The 18,136-nt window shown below is 42.4% G+C and overlaps 1 protein-coding gene across 1 annotated transcript in view; it reads right to left on the bottom strand.

Moving 5' to 3' along the window:
• The window catches only part of LOXL2 (lysyl oxidase like 2), a 193,265-nt gene that overhangs the window by 36,438 nt on the left and 138,691 nt on the right, over positions 1–18,136 (bottom strand). Inside the window, exons 9-11 of the mRNA XM_053718125.1 lie at positions 6,724–6,889; positions 6,294–6,537; positions 82–197 (exon numbers count right to left, since the gene is read on the bottom strand). Coding sequence (XP_053574100.1) covers positions 82–197; positions 6,294–6,537; positions 6,724–6,889 — 526 coding nt within the window. The remainder of the gene's footprint in view (positions 1–81; positions 198–6,293; positions 6,538–6,723; positions 6,890–18,136) is intronic.

Raw genomic sequence — 18,136 nt, 5'->3', positions numbered from 1 at the left:
GAAATGCTTCAGTAAAGATGGATGAAATGAAAAGATAAATATAAAAAAAAGTAAACACTTGGTTGCCAAGTTGACACTTACCTGATTCACACTCAGAATCCTCCAGACAAAAACTGGCCTTGTGACCCTCAGCAACTTTAGTGCCGTTCAAACTTAGCAGATCATAATGAGTAAAAACTTCCATGCTGTGGTAATGCCTGAAAGGAGACAATGTAAAGGAGTGTTAGTGAGAGTACAGACGGGGCCTAATAGTGACTGAGAATATAGTTCTTCACTATGAATACACAATGGCACTTGCACTAAATTAGTGGAACGTTACTCACTGTGATCATGATTGCTAATAATGCCGGTCACTGTCACAGTAATTAAAAAACAGCATTGCCCAGTCTCATAGTAACAAGGTAATAGTGTTACTATGGCAGTGATTGATGAGAGGGGGTTACTAATTGTTAATGGAGCTAGAGAAGAGGTTATTAGGCTAAAGGCAGGGTCATTGCTAAGAAGGGGGGTACTAGAAGACCCATGTGAGAGTAGCAGGTGCCCTCAGGGCTTCACTGGGACAAGATCAAATTAGGTCAGACCGACTTTTGATCTATTTTACTTTAACATACAACTACCCTTCCCATTGGTATGTATATGACATAACTGCCAGCAGTGTGCAAGATTACATGCTGCCAGGGGTGTATTTAGTTTTTGTGCCGCCACTCAAGCCACTAGTATCAACAATGTCAGCTCATATTTCTAGCATTGATTTGTAATAAAAATAAAGCATATAGAGAAAATAAGAGTTGGAATAAATCATGTCACAAAAATACACCTCAAAATTAGCTGCCCCCCTAAATACTGCTGCCCTAGGAACAGAGATAGTGGGCCTTACCCAAAATATGCTCTAGTATGCTATATAATTGACCACAAAAAAGTATAGACAATTTTCCCAAGGGGCAGTGTTTAGAGAATAACCAAGTAGGGCAGATAAATGTTAGAGGCTAATACATTTTGTTTAGGGCTTTAGCCCCAGATTTTTTTCATTTTAAACTAGCAACATCCCTGTTAATAAATAACACTGAAGGAAACTTGGGGCAGTGTGGTAATTACTGAGAGGGATATTAGTTGCTAGTAGGGGACAAACATATCCATGGCATCTCTGGAGTATGTGGATACCTTTGAGGGATCACAAACCAATCCTGCCAGGGCACTTCTCAGATTTTCTGCCCTGTCTGTTTTTTATTAACACACAGCAGTAAACAGGAAACGTGGCTTGATATTACCACAGCAGGTGACATGGGCTCAGCCTTCCCATCTGTTTATGTAAGATTCTAGCTCCTTAAATTAAATATCAAATAAGGTTTTATATTTAACTAGGGGAATGAGCAAACTAACAGTTAGCATTGCTGCACTTCTAACTAGGGCAGAACATTCCATTTATGAGGAGGATCATACGTTAAACCCCAGAACAAGTTTTCCACACATGGCACCCACCTTCACTCAACATATGGTATAGTCCCCAGCACATAGCAGGCTCCTCCCTCATACATGGCTCTCACCCTGTTACACAGTAAGCTGTGTATTTGTATTAATATCATTTATTTAAATGAGCAAGAAGTTGTCAGTCTCTTTTCCAACACCCTATGCGGCCTAACTAACATGCAGTGCACCCAAACATGTCATGTTTCTCTGTAAAACGCAGATTATTCCCCTTAACGCAAAGCAACCTGCCACTTCCTTATTCTCCCTGCAGTATGTCACCGCTTGTACCCAGCCTCCTTACCCTTCCTTATTCTCCCTGCAGTATGTCACCGCTTGTACCCAGCCTCCTTACCCTTCCTTATTCTCCCTGCAGTATGTCACCGCTTGTACCCAGCCTCCTTACCCTTCCTTATTCTCCCTGCAGTATGTCACCGCTTGTACCCAGCCTCCTTACCCTTCCTTATTCTCCCTGCAGTATGTCACCGCTTGTACCCAGCCTCCTTACCCTTCCTTATTCTCCCTGCAGTATGTCACCGCTTGTACCCAGCCTCCTTACCCTTCCTTATTCTCCCTGCAGTATGTCACCGCTTGTACCCAGCCTCCTTACCCTTCCTTATTCTCCCTGCAGTATGTCACCGCTTGTACCCAGCCTCCTTACCCTTCCTTATTCTCCCTGCAGTATGTCACCGCTTGTACCCAGCCTCCTTACCCTTCCTTATTCTCCCTGCAGTATGTCACCCCTTGTACCCAGCCTCCTTACCCTTCCTCCCTGCAGTGTTACCCCTTGCATCTAACCTCCCTCCCTGCAGTATGTCACCCCTTGTACCCAGCCTCCTTACCCTTCCTCCCTGCAGTATGTCACCGCTTGTACCCAGCCTCCTTACCCTTCCTTATTCTCCCTGCAGTATGTCACCCCTTGTACCCAGCCTCCTTACCCTTCCTCCCTGCAGTGTTACCCCTTGCATCTAACCTCCCTCCCTGCAGTATGTCACCCCTTGTACCCAGCCTCTTTACCCTTCCTCCCTGCAGTATGTCACCGCTTGTACCCAGCCTCCTTACCCTTCCTTATTCTCCCTGCAGTATGTCACCGCTTGTACCCAGCCTCCTTACCCTTCCTCCCTGCAGTATGTCACCCCTTGTACCCAGCCTCCTTACCCTTCCTTATTCTCCCTGCAGTATGTCACGCCTTGTACCCAGCCTTCCTACACTTCCTCCCTGCAGTATGTCACCCCTTGTACCCAGCCTCTGTACACTTCCTCCCTGCAGTATGTCACCCCTTGTACCCAGCCTCTGTACACTTCCTCCCTGCAGTATGTCACCCCTTGTACCCAGCCTCCTTACCCTTCCTTATTCTCCCTGCAGTATGTCACCCCTTGTACCCAGCCTCCTTACCCTTCCTTATTCTCCCTGCAGTATGTCACCCCTTGTACCCAGCCTCCTTACCCTTCCTCCCTGCAGTATGTCACCCCTTCTACCCAGCCTCCTTACCCTTCCTTATTCTCCCTGCAGTATGTCACCCCTTGTACCCAGCCTCCTTACTCTTCCTCCCTGCAGTATGTCACCCCTTGTACCCAACCTCCCTCCCTCCCTGCAGTATGTCACCCCTTGTACCTAGCCCCCTTACTCTTCCTCCCTGCAGTATGTCACCCCTTGTACCCTGCCTAATTACCCTTCCTCCCTGCAGTATGTCACCCCTTGTACCCAGCCTCCTTACACTCCCTCCCTGCAGTATGTCACCCCTTGTACCCAGCCTCCTTACTCTTCCTCCCTGCAGTATGTCACCCCTTGTACCCAACCTCCCTCCCTGCAGTATGTCACCCCTTGTACCCAGCCCTCTTACTCTTCCTCCCTGCAGTATGTCACCCCTTGTACCCAGCCTCCTTATTCTTCCTCCATGCAGTATGTCACCCCTTTTACCCAGCCTCCTTACTCTTCCTCCCTGCAGTATGTCACCCCTTGTACCCAGCCTTTGTACCCCCCCTCTCTGCAGTATGTCACCCCTTGTACCCAACCTCCCTCCCTCCCTGCAGTATGTCACCCCTTGTACCCAACCTCCCTCCCTGCCTGCAGTATGTCACCCCTTATATCCAGCCTCCTTACCCTCCCTCCCTGCAGTATGTCACCCCTTGTGCCCAGCCTCCTTACCCTCCCTCCCTGCAGTATGTCACCCCTTGCACCCAGACTCCTTTCTCTCTCTTGGCCTCCCTTCTTGTTCCCATTTTCTGCTTCTCTGTTGGTTTTTCCTGCAGTCACCTACCTTTCTTTATCTACCTTCCTATCCTGCTTAACCACTGCTGCCTCTGGCTATATGCTCTCGGGACAGTCAGTCAGTGAAATGAGCAGGGAGTGGGACATGTTATAAATGGTCTTTAGTGCAATATTGGGAATGTTTCAGCATCCTCTGAGTCAGCTTGCATTCTGCTTTCAGCCATACTACTTATTCTTTATACCCAGCCTCCTAATCCTTCCTACCTGCAGTATCCCTTTCCCCTCTTTATTCTAACTACATACCATGTACCAATGCAGCCAATCTCTGTATCCTCATGCAGGCTGACCCTGCACTCTACAACCTCCCATCCTTGCCATGTGGGTCCTGGCTTCATTGCTAAACAAACTAGATCAGGGTGGAAGTCACAGATGTGTGTATGTTTTCTACCAGAACACAGAAATAGCTGTACTCCCTCCTTGTGCACCTCCCCTCCTGTCTGGGACGCTTTCTCCAGCACATATAATTAGGGGATTTAAGGTGATGAAGGTACATAGCATTTGCTATTTTAAGCCTTGTTTTGACTACTTTTAAGCAAATTAAATTTAGATCACAGGATTCTAATTCTGTAAAGGAACAAATAACAGGTAAAGCCATGACTGGGGTCAGATGGTGAATGAATGCCGACACAAACTATATTTACCTGGGTGTTCCAGTAATAGTAAAAATACCTTACTTTTATGTTTAAATAAAACCCCACATTTTTATCACACAGAACCTGCCCCTTATTATGTTGTCCGTTTGTTAACCTTTTAAAAGTCAAAAAAATCCTATACATATTGTAACAGATACTCGAAACTTGTGAATTATTGTAAATTTAATACCATCTGTTAAATTGTATACCCTCTTTGTGAATTTACCGTCTATTTCATCTGCCGTTTATGGTTTTGTGTGTAGGCAATACCCTATGGCTCATTATGTTACATACTAAAAAAAGCCCTTCTTTTTTTAATATATTTCCGGACATTGAAAATGAAGACTCTTACTGAGTATATCTTGGAAAATTAACCCTTTAAGGACACAGCTTCCAGTTTGCTCAATTGTTTTATGACGGAAAAAATCCGTCATATGTCCTTAAGAGGTTAAGGAAAAGACAAAGTACAAAACATTATTAACTTGCCTCTTAAAGGGACAGACTAAATAGGAACAAGATGAGCCTTAGGCCTCTATATTCTTGACTTGTGGTTGGATGTTTTAGACGCATTACCAGGGGGACTTGTCAGCATTTGACTAGTTCCAGCAGTTTAAATGTTTTTTGAGAGGCACCTGTAATTGTACTAGTTTCTAGTACTGAATAAAAAAGGAACTGTCACCATCTATAACCTTATTGGTAAAACTTTCCAGGATAAATAGGGAATGTCCTTAAAGTGAAGGTCAATTTTCATGTGAAAGTGCCCGGTTTTTAAAAAAACTATTAAAAACAGGGGCACTTTCATTCATGAAAATTGACATTTCAGCCGTATTTTAAAAATACTTACCTTGTTCTTCTGAAACACCGGATCGCAATTCTGAAACGATGCCTCGCCTGCTTCTTCCTGGTTTACTTACCCAACAATGACGAAACCGGCTTCCTCCAATCACGGCGTTGCCTCAGGCAATGATTACCCCGGGGGGAAGCCATGATTGGAAGATGCCGGAATCGTCATTGCTGACGTATGAAGAGGCTTGCGACGGGCTGGTGAAGCACTGGAGCGGCTTCAAGAAGAAAAGGTAAGTATATTTTAAAAAAAACGTCTGAAATGTCAATTTTCGTGAATGAAAGTGCCCTTGTTTTTAATAGTTTTTTTAAAAACCGGGCACTTTCACATGAAAATTGACCTTCACTTTAATAAGATGGTCATAGCCAATACCTACAGCTATGTAGAGTGACAAACACATGATGGATTTGAATAGATGTTCCATGAAGAGTTATATTTAGCAGAGAATTTAAAGGGACATTGTACACTAGATTTTTCTTTGCATAAATGTTTTGTAGATGATCCATTTATATAGCCCATACAGGTTTTTATTTTTATTTTAAATGTATAGTTTTGCTTCATTTTAAATAACATTGCACTGATTTTCAGACTTCTAACCAAGCCCCAATGTTTTAGGAGAATACTGATGTATACCTACTCCAGCTTGCTCCTGTTTGTGTAAAGAGTATTTTTATATGCAGAGGAAGGGGGGGGGGGGGTGTCTGCTATTTCCCACTTGCAGTGGGTGTTCCAGTAACTTTTTTAAAAGAGCTAAACTGGGGGCTTCTAAGTAAGTTTTTAAACGGTTTTGTACTGGATTTTTAGATCAGTATCTGTGCATATTATTCTTTATAGTAGAGTCTATTACATGCAGTTAATTGAAAACTGGTGTATACTGTCCCTTTAATACATAGCTAATGTTACAACATAAGTTTCATTGTATTCCCACGCCACATAACTTATTGCTTGTTTTAGTCATTCATACTTTAATATTACAATAATATTTAATAATAATTAAATTACAATAGGGTGCAGTCAATGAAAAGGACTAAGAGGACCATCCTGAATGATGGCATCTTTAAAACAACATCTTTGTAACTTACCGGTGGCACTCGTGCCATATCCAAGAATGACGTCCATTCTTGGGGCGAAAGTCTGCTTGTCCGTTGTTGTGTATCTGGGAACTAAAGCGCAGGAGGCGGCGATAGCCAGAAGTGGGACTGGTGTTGACTGCAGAAGAAGAGAGGCATTCCTCCTCATGGGCACACTGAAGCATAAACATGGGTCGATCCTCAAGATAAGTGGTCTGCTCCACAAGAGGGGCATTGAGGACTAGATCTGGGGCAGCTAAGGAAGAAGAGGACTGTCAGAAACAGGACCTGCAACCAAGCCATTACTCAATCTAATACTTATCAAACAGAACATCATTCACACTTTGTCAACCCTTCTATACAAACACAACAGCAGTCAGAAGCAGTGTCCGTCACATATGTATATATACTGTACATATAACAGACTGGGGTTGATACTGACTTTCTGTACAGGACACTCCTGCAGCAAATCGTCCTCCTCCTTTAGGGCAGTTGACAAGTGCTCCATCATGTCTGCAGTGTGACAATGACATCTCTGTGCCAGAGCACTTCACTCCACTTAGAATAACATCATCTGCAGTAACATCGCCCTGCCAATACCAGGTCTCCTGCAGAACAAAAAAGGTAAAGCAAAGCTTACTTGGTAATCTGAATGCCGTGACTGGCTGTTCTGCTTTACATATATGGAAGTATGGTGTGCATAGAGTATTCACTGTCTGTGCTTCTAACCTTCATTAGAACTGTGCTTCTAACCTTTTTTTGTCATGGCACATGGTTTGGTACTTGAAAAATCTTGTGCTACTCTCCCTTATTCATACCTATATTTCTAACACACCACAATGTATTACTATGATATAAAAACCAAAATGTTGTGAAAGAGGAGGTTTATATAAGCACACAACACAATGTGTGCCACCAAAAATCTTTCTAGACATTTTAGCTCAAAGAGTGATACCACAAACAGAGGGGGCAAATACCGTTGTCTGGCTAAATGTCTAACATTGGTGATAAGCAGTTTATGAGCCCTTTACTCAGTTTCCATGCAGCTGTAAGTGGCAATTTGACTCCTCACATGCTCAGTCTGAAAACGGCACCCATGACATAATTTGCTTTAGAGAGGAGAATATCCTCTTTCAAATTATAGCACATGGTTGTAATCCATTATTCCTTAAACCGTCCTAGAGTACACAAATACATAAATAAAATAAAAAAAGGGTGATGAAACTGTCTCTCTTTTAGCAAAATGTAAATGTATTGTTACATTTATAAGAACCCTAATGTGTAAGAGAAAAGGCTCCTAAGGCTCATAAGATTGAAAAACTGATAATATTTAATCAATTAAGCAAAAAGTTATGAGAAATAAAATGGAAACTGCACTACTCTCTCTACCAAAGATAAACCAGCATGAAGTTGAAACATCACATTATAAGGAGCAGAATCTTTTCTTTAGTTTACATGACCCTCTATATAGTTGATATAAAAATGGCAGTTACTGCTGGGGTTGGTGCTGAAGTTTTTCTTTATATATATATATATATATATTTTTTTTTAAATATACTGTATATATATTATATATATATATATATATATATATATATATATATATATATATATATATATATATATATATATCCCCAATCCCCTGGACAAATATGACAGTGAATTAGTGTGGAATATTTTCATGCCCAACGTAAAGGGACAGTATACTATAAAATTGTTTTTCCCTTAATGTGTTTCCAATTACTTTATTTACCAGCCGCAGAATATAAAATGTATGAGATTTGCTTGTTTAAGGCTTATTTGTGTATATGAATTAGCTGATTTTGTGTTTTGAAGCTACAACCTAATAAAATGGGTTGAGCTTGTAGGTAGAATCAAATCTCATTACTTTATCACATTGTGTACATATATCTGCTTCTTTATCTTATATCTATCTGTAAACCAATCACCAATACTTGGAGAAAACAATGGAAAATTAACATTGTATTACCTAATCTCTTCTATAGCCCACTGGGAGTGTAATTTCTTCTACTGGCTGTGTTTACACAGCTTGGCCTCGAGGCCAAAGACTTTCAGGATGTGTGGGGATACCACAGGCTAAATAAACTATTTTAAATGCCAATATAAGGGTAATGGAAATACTTGTAAAAATTTAATACACTCCAGCAGGTAAAGTGGATAATTGGGAACAAATTAAACGAGAGACATTTTTTGAGTAAACTGTCCCTTTAACCGCTATCTTTGAGGACTGTGACACCTCATATGTCACCCTCATTAAAAATCAATGCCCTGGATAACAGTGTAGAAGGGAGACCAATCAGATGGTCATGTTTATCTGGCAAACAACATGACCTGAACAGAAAGAGTAATAACTGCATAATGCAAAGCTATTCCCTCTACCCGACAGACATAAATTATATATATATATATATATATATATATATATATATATATAAAGCTGCAATGTAAATAAAGTAGATTAACTCTCAAAATAAAAACGTTCCGAAAGAATCCACATGGAGACATCGCCTTCTTTATACATTTATATTTTAACATAGCTCTGCTTTTTTCCAAGCAGAGATTTTAAATATGGTAAAGCAAACCTACCTGTAAAAAGCAAAATGTCATAATTTATTTTTTAAAAAATGCACATACTTTTCAGACTTTGAAAAATATGCCACTGTTATACGTTAAAGCGACAATACATTCATAATTAGACATTCATGATTTAGATAGAACATACAATTTTAAAACAACTTTCCAATTTACTTCTATTACACGGCTCAACAATGAAAATGTTTAAAAATAATTCTAACTGATTTCAGCACGCGAAAAACGAATATGGCATTTTAAAGCTGGAAACTATGTTGAGCTTGCGATCAACCTTCTAGAAAAGTACCATCAATTAGACTGCATCATGTCCCTCAAAATCCACTTTGACTCTCATCTGGACTTCTTCCTTGACAACTGCGGTTCTGAGAGTGATGAGCAAGGTAAGCGGTTCCACAAGGACATTTCAGCAATGGAACGAATATATCAGGATAGGTGGAACATTTCTATTCAAGCTGACTGCTGTTGGACAGTGACAAGAGATGCTCCAGAAAGTAATACAAGTGACAAGCAAAGAGAAGGTGCTCTCGTGAATAGACCACTATTTCAGTACTGTCAATTTCCTTCCTAAGATAGGGAGTGTCCACAGCTTCATTCCTTACTGTTGGGAAATACATCACCTGTCCACCAGGAGGAGGCAAAGACACCCCAGCCAAAGGCTTAAATATCCCTCCCACTTCCTCATAACCCCAGTCATTCTTTGCCTTTCGTCACGTTAGGAGGTAGCAGAGAAGTGGCAGAAGATTCGGAGAGTCCTGAAAAAGGGTATCTGCCCTTCAAGATAGGACTAGAGTTTTAAGTAGTCATGTCAACCTTTCAGTGAGAGTATTGATGAAAGTTAGAGATGCAGGGAAAGTTTTTCTGCGAAACCATCCAGACTACTGCTAACAGCTCTTAAGCAATCAGTGTTGACGAGTTTCACTGCCTGCTTTTTCTCACTCAAGTTCATGTCAGGAGCGCTGCTATAAGACTGTCACATGAGAGGCTGTGTTCTGTTCCACAGCATGGATCCTGGAGGTAAGAGCGTTTCAATTTTTACACATAAAATGCTACAACAGGGTCACAGTGTGGCTCCTTTATACCTTGATAGGATCCAAGGTTAATATCCTCTGAACAGTTGGGGTTAATGAATCAGTGTAATAATTATTTACATGCTGCTTTGTGTGATTTTTTTCCTGGGCTGATAGACTATGTGTTTTTTGGCTTGAACAAACAGGTTTCACTTTTAAGTTTCACTTTCTTTTTTTGAAAGTGTTGCACAGCTCCTATAACTTGCTGTACTTGTAATAAGAGGGGAAGTACTGTCTTGCACTCCATGTGACCGGGTGTGGTCTATGTTCATTTACTCCATTCCGGCTGAGATTAAGACCATCCTGGGAGATTGTGACTATGGATGCAAGCCTATCCGGATGGGGAGCTGTTTGGGGTGCCAGGAAGGCACAGGGGTTGTGGAATCAGGAGTAGTCCTCCCTCCTGATCAATATTTTGGAACTACGGGCAATCCTCAAGGCCTTGAAGGCTTGGCCACTTCTGGGTTCTTCCCAGTTTATCAGATTCCAATCAGACAATATAACCACGGTGCCTTACATCAACCATCAGGGGGGAACGAGAAGTTCCTTGGCGATGAAGGAAGTATCTCAGATTCTGGAGTGGGCAGAGGCCCACAGCTGTTCGCTGTCAGCGATCCACATTCCGGGTGTGGACAACTGGGAGGAGGATTTTCTCAGCAGGTAATCCTTCCATCCAGGGGTATAGTTTCTCCATCCCGAGGTGTTTGCAGAGATATGCAGTAAGTGGGGGACGCGGGAGATAGATCTCATGGCGTCCCGTCTCAATACCAAGCTACCCAGATACAGGTCGAGGGATCTCCAAGCGGATCTAATAGATGCACTAGCAGTGCCCTGGAGGTTCAGATAAGGCAGTTTTACGTACTAAATTATGTTTTCTTCCTAAGGCTGTGTCAAATCGAAACATCAATCAGGAGATTGTGGTTCCTTCCTTGTGTCCTAATCCTTCTTCATCGAAGGAACGCTTACTTCACAATTTGGATGTGGTTCGCGCCTTGAAGTTCTATCTTCAGGCTACTAAGGAGTTTAGACAATCTTCCTCTTTGTTTGCTGTCTATTCGAGGAAGCGTAAGAGGAAGAAGGCCACTTCGACTTCCCTATCTTTTTAGTTAAGGAGTGTCATCCGCTTAGCTTACGAGACAGCGGGACATCGTCCTCCTGAAAGGATAACGGCTCATTCTACAAGAGCAGTGGCTTCCTCTTGGGCCTTTAAGAAAGAGGCCTCTACCGATCAGATTTCTAAGGCGGCTACCTGGTCCTCCTTACATACTTTTTCAAAATTTTACAAGTCTGAAGTTTTGCAGGCTGTGGTGCCCTCAGAATAGGGTCCGCCTCTTCCTTTTTGTTCCATCCCGTTATTCATTCAGTGTCCTCTGGAGCTTGGGTATAGTTCTCCCAACAGTAAGGAATGAAGCCGTGGACTCTCGTTATCTTAGGAAGGAAAGCATAATTTATGCTTACCAGATAAATTCCTTTCCTTCCTGATAGGGAGAGTCCACGGCCCCGTCCGTTTTTTCTTGTCTATGGGTGGCCCCCTATTATTTATTTTATTCTTCTGGCACCATTTGTACCCTAATGTTTCTCCTACTTTTCCTTGTTCCCTAGGCAGAATGACTGGGGTAATGAGGAAGTGGGAGGGATATTTAAGCCTTTGAAGGGGGTGTCTTTGCTTCCTCCTGGTGGCCAGGTGTTGTATTTCCCAACAGTAAGGAATGAAGCTGTGGACTCTCTCTATCCAAAAGGAAAGGAATTTATCTGGTAAGCATAAATTATGTTTTCTGTATGTTTTTTCAGTTTGTGTTATTTGCAATTGAATGAAAATAACTTTAATTTATGTTGTATCAAGAAAATATCAGATTGTTGTAATATTGCTTTTCACTTTTACTATATGAAGTGCAAGTAGTTTATCTAAAAAACTAGAGCTAATAAAGAAATTCTGAAGTCATATTCATTTTCAAAACCCAAAAACAGAATTTATGTTTACCTGATAAATTGCTTTCTCCAACGGTGTGTCCGGTCCACGGCGTCATCCTTACTTGTGGGATATTCTCTTCCCCAACAGGAAATGGCAAAGAGCCCAGCAAAGCTGGTCACATGATCCCTCCTAGGCTCCGCCTTCCCCAGTCATTCGACCGACGTAAAGGAGGAATATTTGCATAGGAGAAATCATATGATACCGTGGTGACTGTAGTTAAAGAAAATAAATTATCAGACCTGATTAAAAAACCAGGGCGGGCCGTGGACCGGACACACCGTTGGAGAAAGCAATTTATCAGGTAAACATAAATTCTGTTTTCTCCAACATAGGTGTGTCCGGTCCACGGCGTCATCATTACTTGTGGGAACCAATACCAAAGCTTTAGGACACGGATGAAGGGAGGGAGCAAATCAGGTCACCTAGATGGAAGGCACCACGGCTTGCAAAACCTTTCTCCCAAAAATAGCCTCAGAAGAAGCAAAAGTATCAAATTTGTAAAATTTAGTAAAAGTGTGCAGAGAAGACCAAGTCGCTGCCTTACATATCTGATCAACAGAAGCCTCGTTCTTGAAGGCCCATGTGGAAGCCACGGCCCTAGTGGAATGAGCTGTGATTCTTTCAGGAGGCTGCCGTCCGGCAGTCTCGTAAGCCAATCTGATGATGCTTTTAAGCCAAAAAGAGAGAGAGGTAGAAGTTGCTTTTTGACCTCTCCTTTTACCAGAATAAACAACAAACAAGGAAGATGTTTGTCTAAAATCCTTTGTAGCATCTAAATAGAATTTTAGAGCACGAACTACATCCAAATTGTGCAACAAACGTTCCTTCTTTGAAACTGGATTCGGACACAAAGAAGGCACGACTATCTCCTGGTTAATGTTTTTGTTAGAAACAACTTTCGGAAGAAAACCAGGTTTAGTACGCAAAACCACCTTATCTGCATGGAACACCAGATAAGGAGGAGAACACTGCAGAGCAGATAACTCTGAAACTCTTCTAGCAGAAGAAATTGCAACCAAAAACAAAACTTTCCAAGATAATAACTTAATATCAACGGAATGTAAGGGTTCAAACGGAACCCCCTGAAGAACTGAAAGAACTAAATTGAGACTCCAAGGAGGAGTCAAAGGTTTGTAAACAGGCTTGATTCTAACCAGAGCCTGAACAAAAGCTTGAACATCTGGCACAGCTGCCAGCTTTTTGTGAAGTAACACAGACAAAGCAGAAATCTGTCCCTTCAAAGAACTTGCAGATAATCCTTTCTCCAAACCTTCTTGAAGAAAGGATAGAATCTTAGGAATTTTTATCTTGTCCCAAGGGAATCCTTTAGATTCACACCAACAGATATATCTTTTCCATATTTTATGGTAGATTTTTCTAGTTACAGGCTTTCTGGCCTGAACAAGAGTATCAATGACAGAATCTGAGAACCCTCGCTTTGATAAAATCAAGCGTTCAATCTCCAAGCAGTCAGTTGGAGTGAGACCAGATTCGGATGTTCGAACGGACCTTGAACAAGAAGGTCCCGTCTCAAAGGTAGCTTCCATGGTGGAGCCGATGACATATTCACCAGGTCTGCATACCAAGTCCTGCGTGGCCACGCAGGAGCTATCAAGATCACCGATGCCCTCTCCTGATAGATCCTGGCTACCAGCCTGGGGATGAGAGGAAACGGTGGGAATACATACGCTAGTTTGAAGGTCCAAGGTGCTACTAGTGCATCTACTAGAGTCGCCTTGGGATCCCTGGATCTGGACCCGTAGCAAGGAACCTTGAAGTTCTGACGAGAGGCCATCAGATCCATGTCTGGAATGCCCCACAACTGAGTAATTTGGGCAAAGATTTCCAGATGGAGTTCCCAATCTCCCCCGGATGAAATGACTGACGACTCAGAAAATCCGCTTCCCAATTTTCCACTCCTGGAATGTGGATTGCAGACAAGTGGCAGGAGTGAGACTCCGCCCATTGAATAATTTTGGTCACTTCTTCCATCGCCAGGGAACTCCTTGTTCCCCCCTGATGGTTGATGTACGCAACAGTCGTCATGTTGTCCGATTGAAACCGTATGAATTTGGCTTTTGCAAGCTGAGGCCAAGCCTTGAGAGCATTGAATATCGCTCTTAGTTCCAGAATATTTATCGGGAGAAGAGATTCTTCCCGAGACCAAAGACCCTGAGCTTTCAGGAGTCCCCAGACCGCGCCCCAGCCCACCAGACTGGCGTCGGTCGTGACAATGACCCACTCTGGTCTGCGGAAGCTCATCCCCTGTGACAGGTTGTCCAGGGACAGCCACCAACGGAGTGAATCTCTGGTCCTCTGATCTACTTGTATCGTCGGAGACAAGTCTGTATAATCCCCATTCCACTGACTGAGCATGCACAGTTGTAATGGTCTCAGATGAATTCGCGCAAAAGGAACTATGTCCATTGCCGCGACCATCAAACCTATTACTTCCATGCACTGCGCTATGGAAGGAAGAGGAACAGAATGAAGTACTTGACAAGAGTTTAGAAGTTTTGATTTTCTGGCCTCTGTCAGAAAAATCCTCATTTCTAAGGAGTCTATTATTGTTCCCAAGAAGGGAACTTTTGTTGACGGAGACAGAGAACTTTTTTCTACGTTCACTTTCCACCCGTGAGATCTGAGAAAGGCCAGGACGATGTCCGTGTGAGCCTTTGCTTGTGGAAGGGACGACGCTTGAATCAGAATGTCGTCCAAGTAAGGTACTACTGCAATGCCCCTTGGTCTTAGCACCGCTAGAAGGGACCCCAGTACCTTTGTGAAAATTCTTGGAGCAGTGGCTAATCCGAACGGAAGTGCCACAAACTGGTAATGCTTGTCCAGAAAGGCGAACCTTAGGAACCGATGATGTTCCTTGTGGATAGGAATATGTAGATACGCATCCTTTAAATCCACCGTGGTCATGAATTGACCTTCCTGGATGGAAGGAAGAATTGTTCGAATGGTTTCCATTTTGAACGATGGAACCTTGAGAAACTTGTTTAGGATCTTGAGATCTAAGATTGGTCTGAATGTTCCCTCTTTTTTGGGAACTATGAACAGATTGGAGTAGAACCCCATCCCTTGTTCTCCTAATGGAACAGGATGAATCACTCCCATTTTTAACAGGTCTTCTACACAATGTAAGAATGCCTGTTTTTTTATGTGGTCTGAAGACAATTGAGACCTGTGGAACCTCCCCCTTGGGGGAAGCCCCTTGAATTCCAGAAGATAACCTTGGGAGACTATTTCCAGCGCCCAAGGATCCAGAACATCTCTTGCCCAAGCCTGAGCGAAGAGAGAGAGTCTGCCCCCCACCAGATCCGGTCCCGGATCGGGGGCCAACATCTCATGCTGTCTTGGTAGCAGTGGCAGGTTTCTTGGCCTGCTTACCTTTGTTCCAGCCTTGCATTGGCCTCCAGGCTGGCTTGGCTTGAGAAGTATTACCCTCTTGCTTAGAGGATGTAGCACTTGTGGCTGGTCCGTTTCTGTGAAAGGGACGAAAATTTGGTTTATTTTTAGCCTTGAAAGACCTATCCTGAGGAAGGGCGTGGCCCTTACCCCCAGTGATATCAGAAATAATCTCTTTCAAGTCAGGGCCAAACAGCGTTTTCCCCTTGAAAGGAATGTTAAGCAATTTATTCTTGGAAGACGCATCCGCTGACCAAGATTTTAGCCAAAGCGCTCTGCGTGCCACAATAGCAAACCCAGAATTTTTCGCCGCTAATCTAGCCAATTGCAAAGTGGCGTCTAAGGTGAAAGAGTTAGCCAATTTGAGAGCATGAATTCTGTCCAAAATCTCCTCATAAGAAGAATCTTTATTGAGCGCCTTTTCTAGTTCATCGAACCAGAAACACGCTGCTGTAGTGACAGGAACAATGCATGAAATTGGTTGTAGAAGGTAACCTTGCTGAACAAACATCTTTTTAAGCAAACCCTCTAATTTTTTATCCATAGGATCTTTGAAAGCACAACTATCTTCTATGGGTATAGTGGTGCGTTTTTTTAGAGTAGAAACCGCCCCCTCGACCTTGGGGACTGTCTGCCATAAGTCCTTTCTGGGGTCGACCATAGGAAACAATTTCTTGAATATAGGGGGAGGGACGAAAGGTATGCCGGGCCTTTCCCATTCTTTGTTTACAATATCCGCCACCCGCTTGGGTATAGGAAAAGCTTCGGGGGGCCCCGGGACCTCTAGGAACTTGTCCATCTTACATAATTTCTCTGGAATGACCAAATTCTCACAATCATCCAGAGTAGATAACACCTCCTTAAGCAGAGCGCGGAGATGTTCCAATTTAAATTTGAATGTAATTACATCAGGTTCAGCTTGTTGAGAAATTTTCCCTGAATCTGAAATTTCTCCCTCAGACAAAACCTCCCTGGCCCCCTCAGACTGGTGTAGGGGCACTTCAGAACCAATATCATCAGCGTCCTCATGCTCTTCCGTATTTTCTAAAACAGAGCAGTCGCGCTTTCGCTGATAAGTGGGCATTTTGGCTAAAATGTTTTTGATAGAATTATCCATTACAGCCGTTAATTGTTGCATAGTAAGGAGTATTGGCGCACTAGATGTACTAGGGGCCTCCTGTGTGGCCAAGACTGGCGTAGACGAAGGAGGGGATGATGCAGTACCATGCTTAATCCCCTCACTTGAGGAATCATCTTGGGCATCATTTTCTCTAAATTTTGTGTCACATAAATCACATCTATTTAAATGAGAAGGAACCTTGGCTTCCCCACATACAGAACACAGTCTATCTGGTAGTTCAGACATGTTAAACAGGCATAAACTTGATAACAAAGTACAAAAAACGTTTTAAAATAAAACCGTTACTGTCACTTTAAATTTTAAACTGAACACACTTTATTACTGCAAATGTGAAAAAGTATGAAGGAATTGTTCAAAATTCACCAAAATTTCACCACAGTGTCTTAAAGCCTTAAAAGTATTGCACACCAAATTTGAAAGCTTTAACTCTTAAAATAACGGAACCGGAGCCGTTTTTATATTTAACCCCTATACAGTCCCTGGTATCTGCTTTGCTGAGACCCAACCAAGCCCAAAGGGGAATACGATACCAAATGACGCCTTCAGAAGCCTTTTCTATGTATCAGAGCTCCTCACACATGCATCTGCATGTCATGCTTCCCAAAAACAAGTGCGCAATAGAGGCGCGAAAATGAGGCTCTGCCTATGATTAGGGAAAGCCCCTAGAGAATAAGGTGTCCAATACAGTGCCTGCCGGTTATTTTACATAATTCCCAAGAATAAAATAATTCCTCAAAGCTATGAAGTATTAAAAATGCTTATATATCAATCGTTTTAGCCCAGAAAATGTCTACCAGTCTTAACAGCCCTTGTGAAGCCCTTTATTCTTATGTAATAAAAATGGCTTACCGGATCCCATAGGGAAAATGACAGCTTCCAGCATTACATCGTCTTGTTAGAAATGTGTCATACCTCAAGCAGCAAAAGTCTGCTCACTGTTTCCCCCAACTGAAGTTAATTCCTCTCAACAGTCCTGTGTGGAAACAGCCATCGATTTTAGTAACGGTTGCTAAAATCATTTTCCTCTTACAAACAGAAATCTTCATCACTTTTCTGTTTCAGAGTAAATAGTACATACCAGCACTATTTTAAAATAACAAACTCTTGATTGAAGAATAAAAACTACAGTTAAACACCAAAAAACTCTAAGCCATCTCCGTGGAGATGTTGCCTGTACAACGGCAAAGAGAATGACTGGGGAAGGCGGAGCCTAGGAGGGATCATGTGACCAGCTTTGCTGGGCTCTTTGCCATTTCCTGTTGGGGAACAGAATATCCCACAAGTAAGGATGACGCCGTGGACCGGACACACCTATGTTGGAGAAAGTATGATTATTTTTAGTAAGGAAACAAATTAAAAATATTTTTTGGTTGAACAGTGTTATCAATATTGCTTCATTTTCTTGGTATCCTTTGATAAAGAAGCAGCAATGCACAACTGGGAGCTAGCTGAACACATTGGTAAGCCAATGACAAGAGGCATACATGTTCAGCAAGCTCACAGCTCCTGAGCCTACCTAGGTATGCTTTTCAACTAAGCAAATTATATAATAGAAGTAAATTGGAAAGTTGTTTAAAATTACGTGTTCTATCTGAATCATGAAGAAAACATTTTGGGTTACATGTCCCTATAAATGTCAGTAGTAGTTTTC

The sequence above is a fragment of the Bombina bombina genome, chromosome 6, assembly GCF_027579735.1.
Source record: "Bombina bombina isolate aBomBom1 chromosome 6, aBomBom1.pri, whole genome shotgun sequence".
In the NCBI taxonomy this organism is placed as follows: domain Eukaryota; kingdom Metazoa; phylum Chordata; class Amphibia; order Anura; family Bombinatoridae; genus Bombina; species Bombina bombina.
This window is presented reverse-complemented; position numbering and strand designations above follow the sequence as displayed.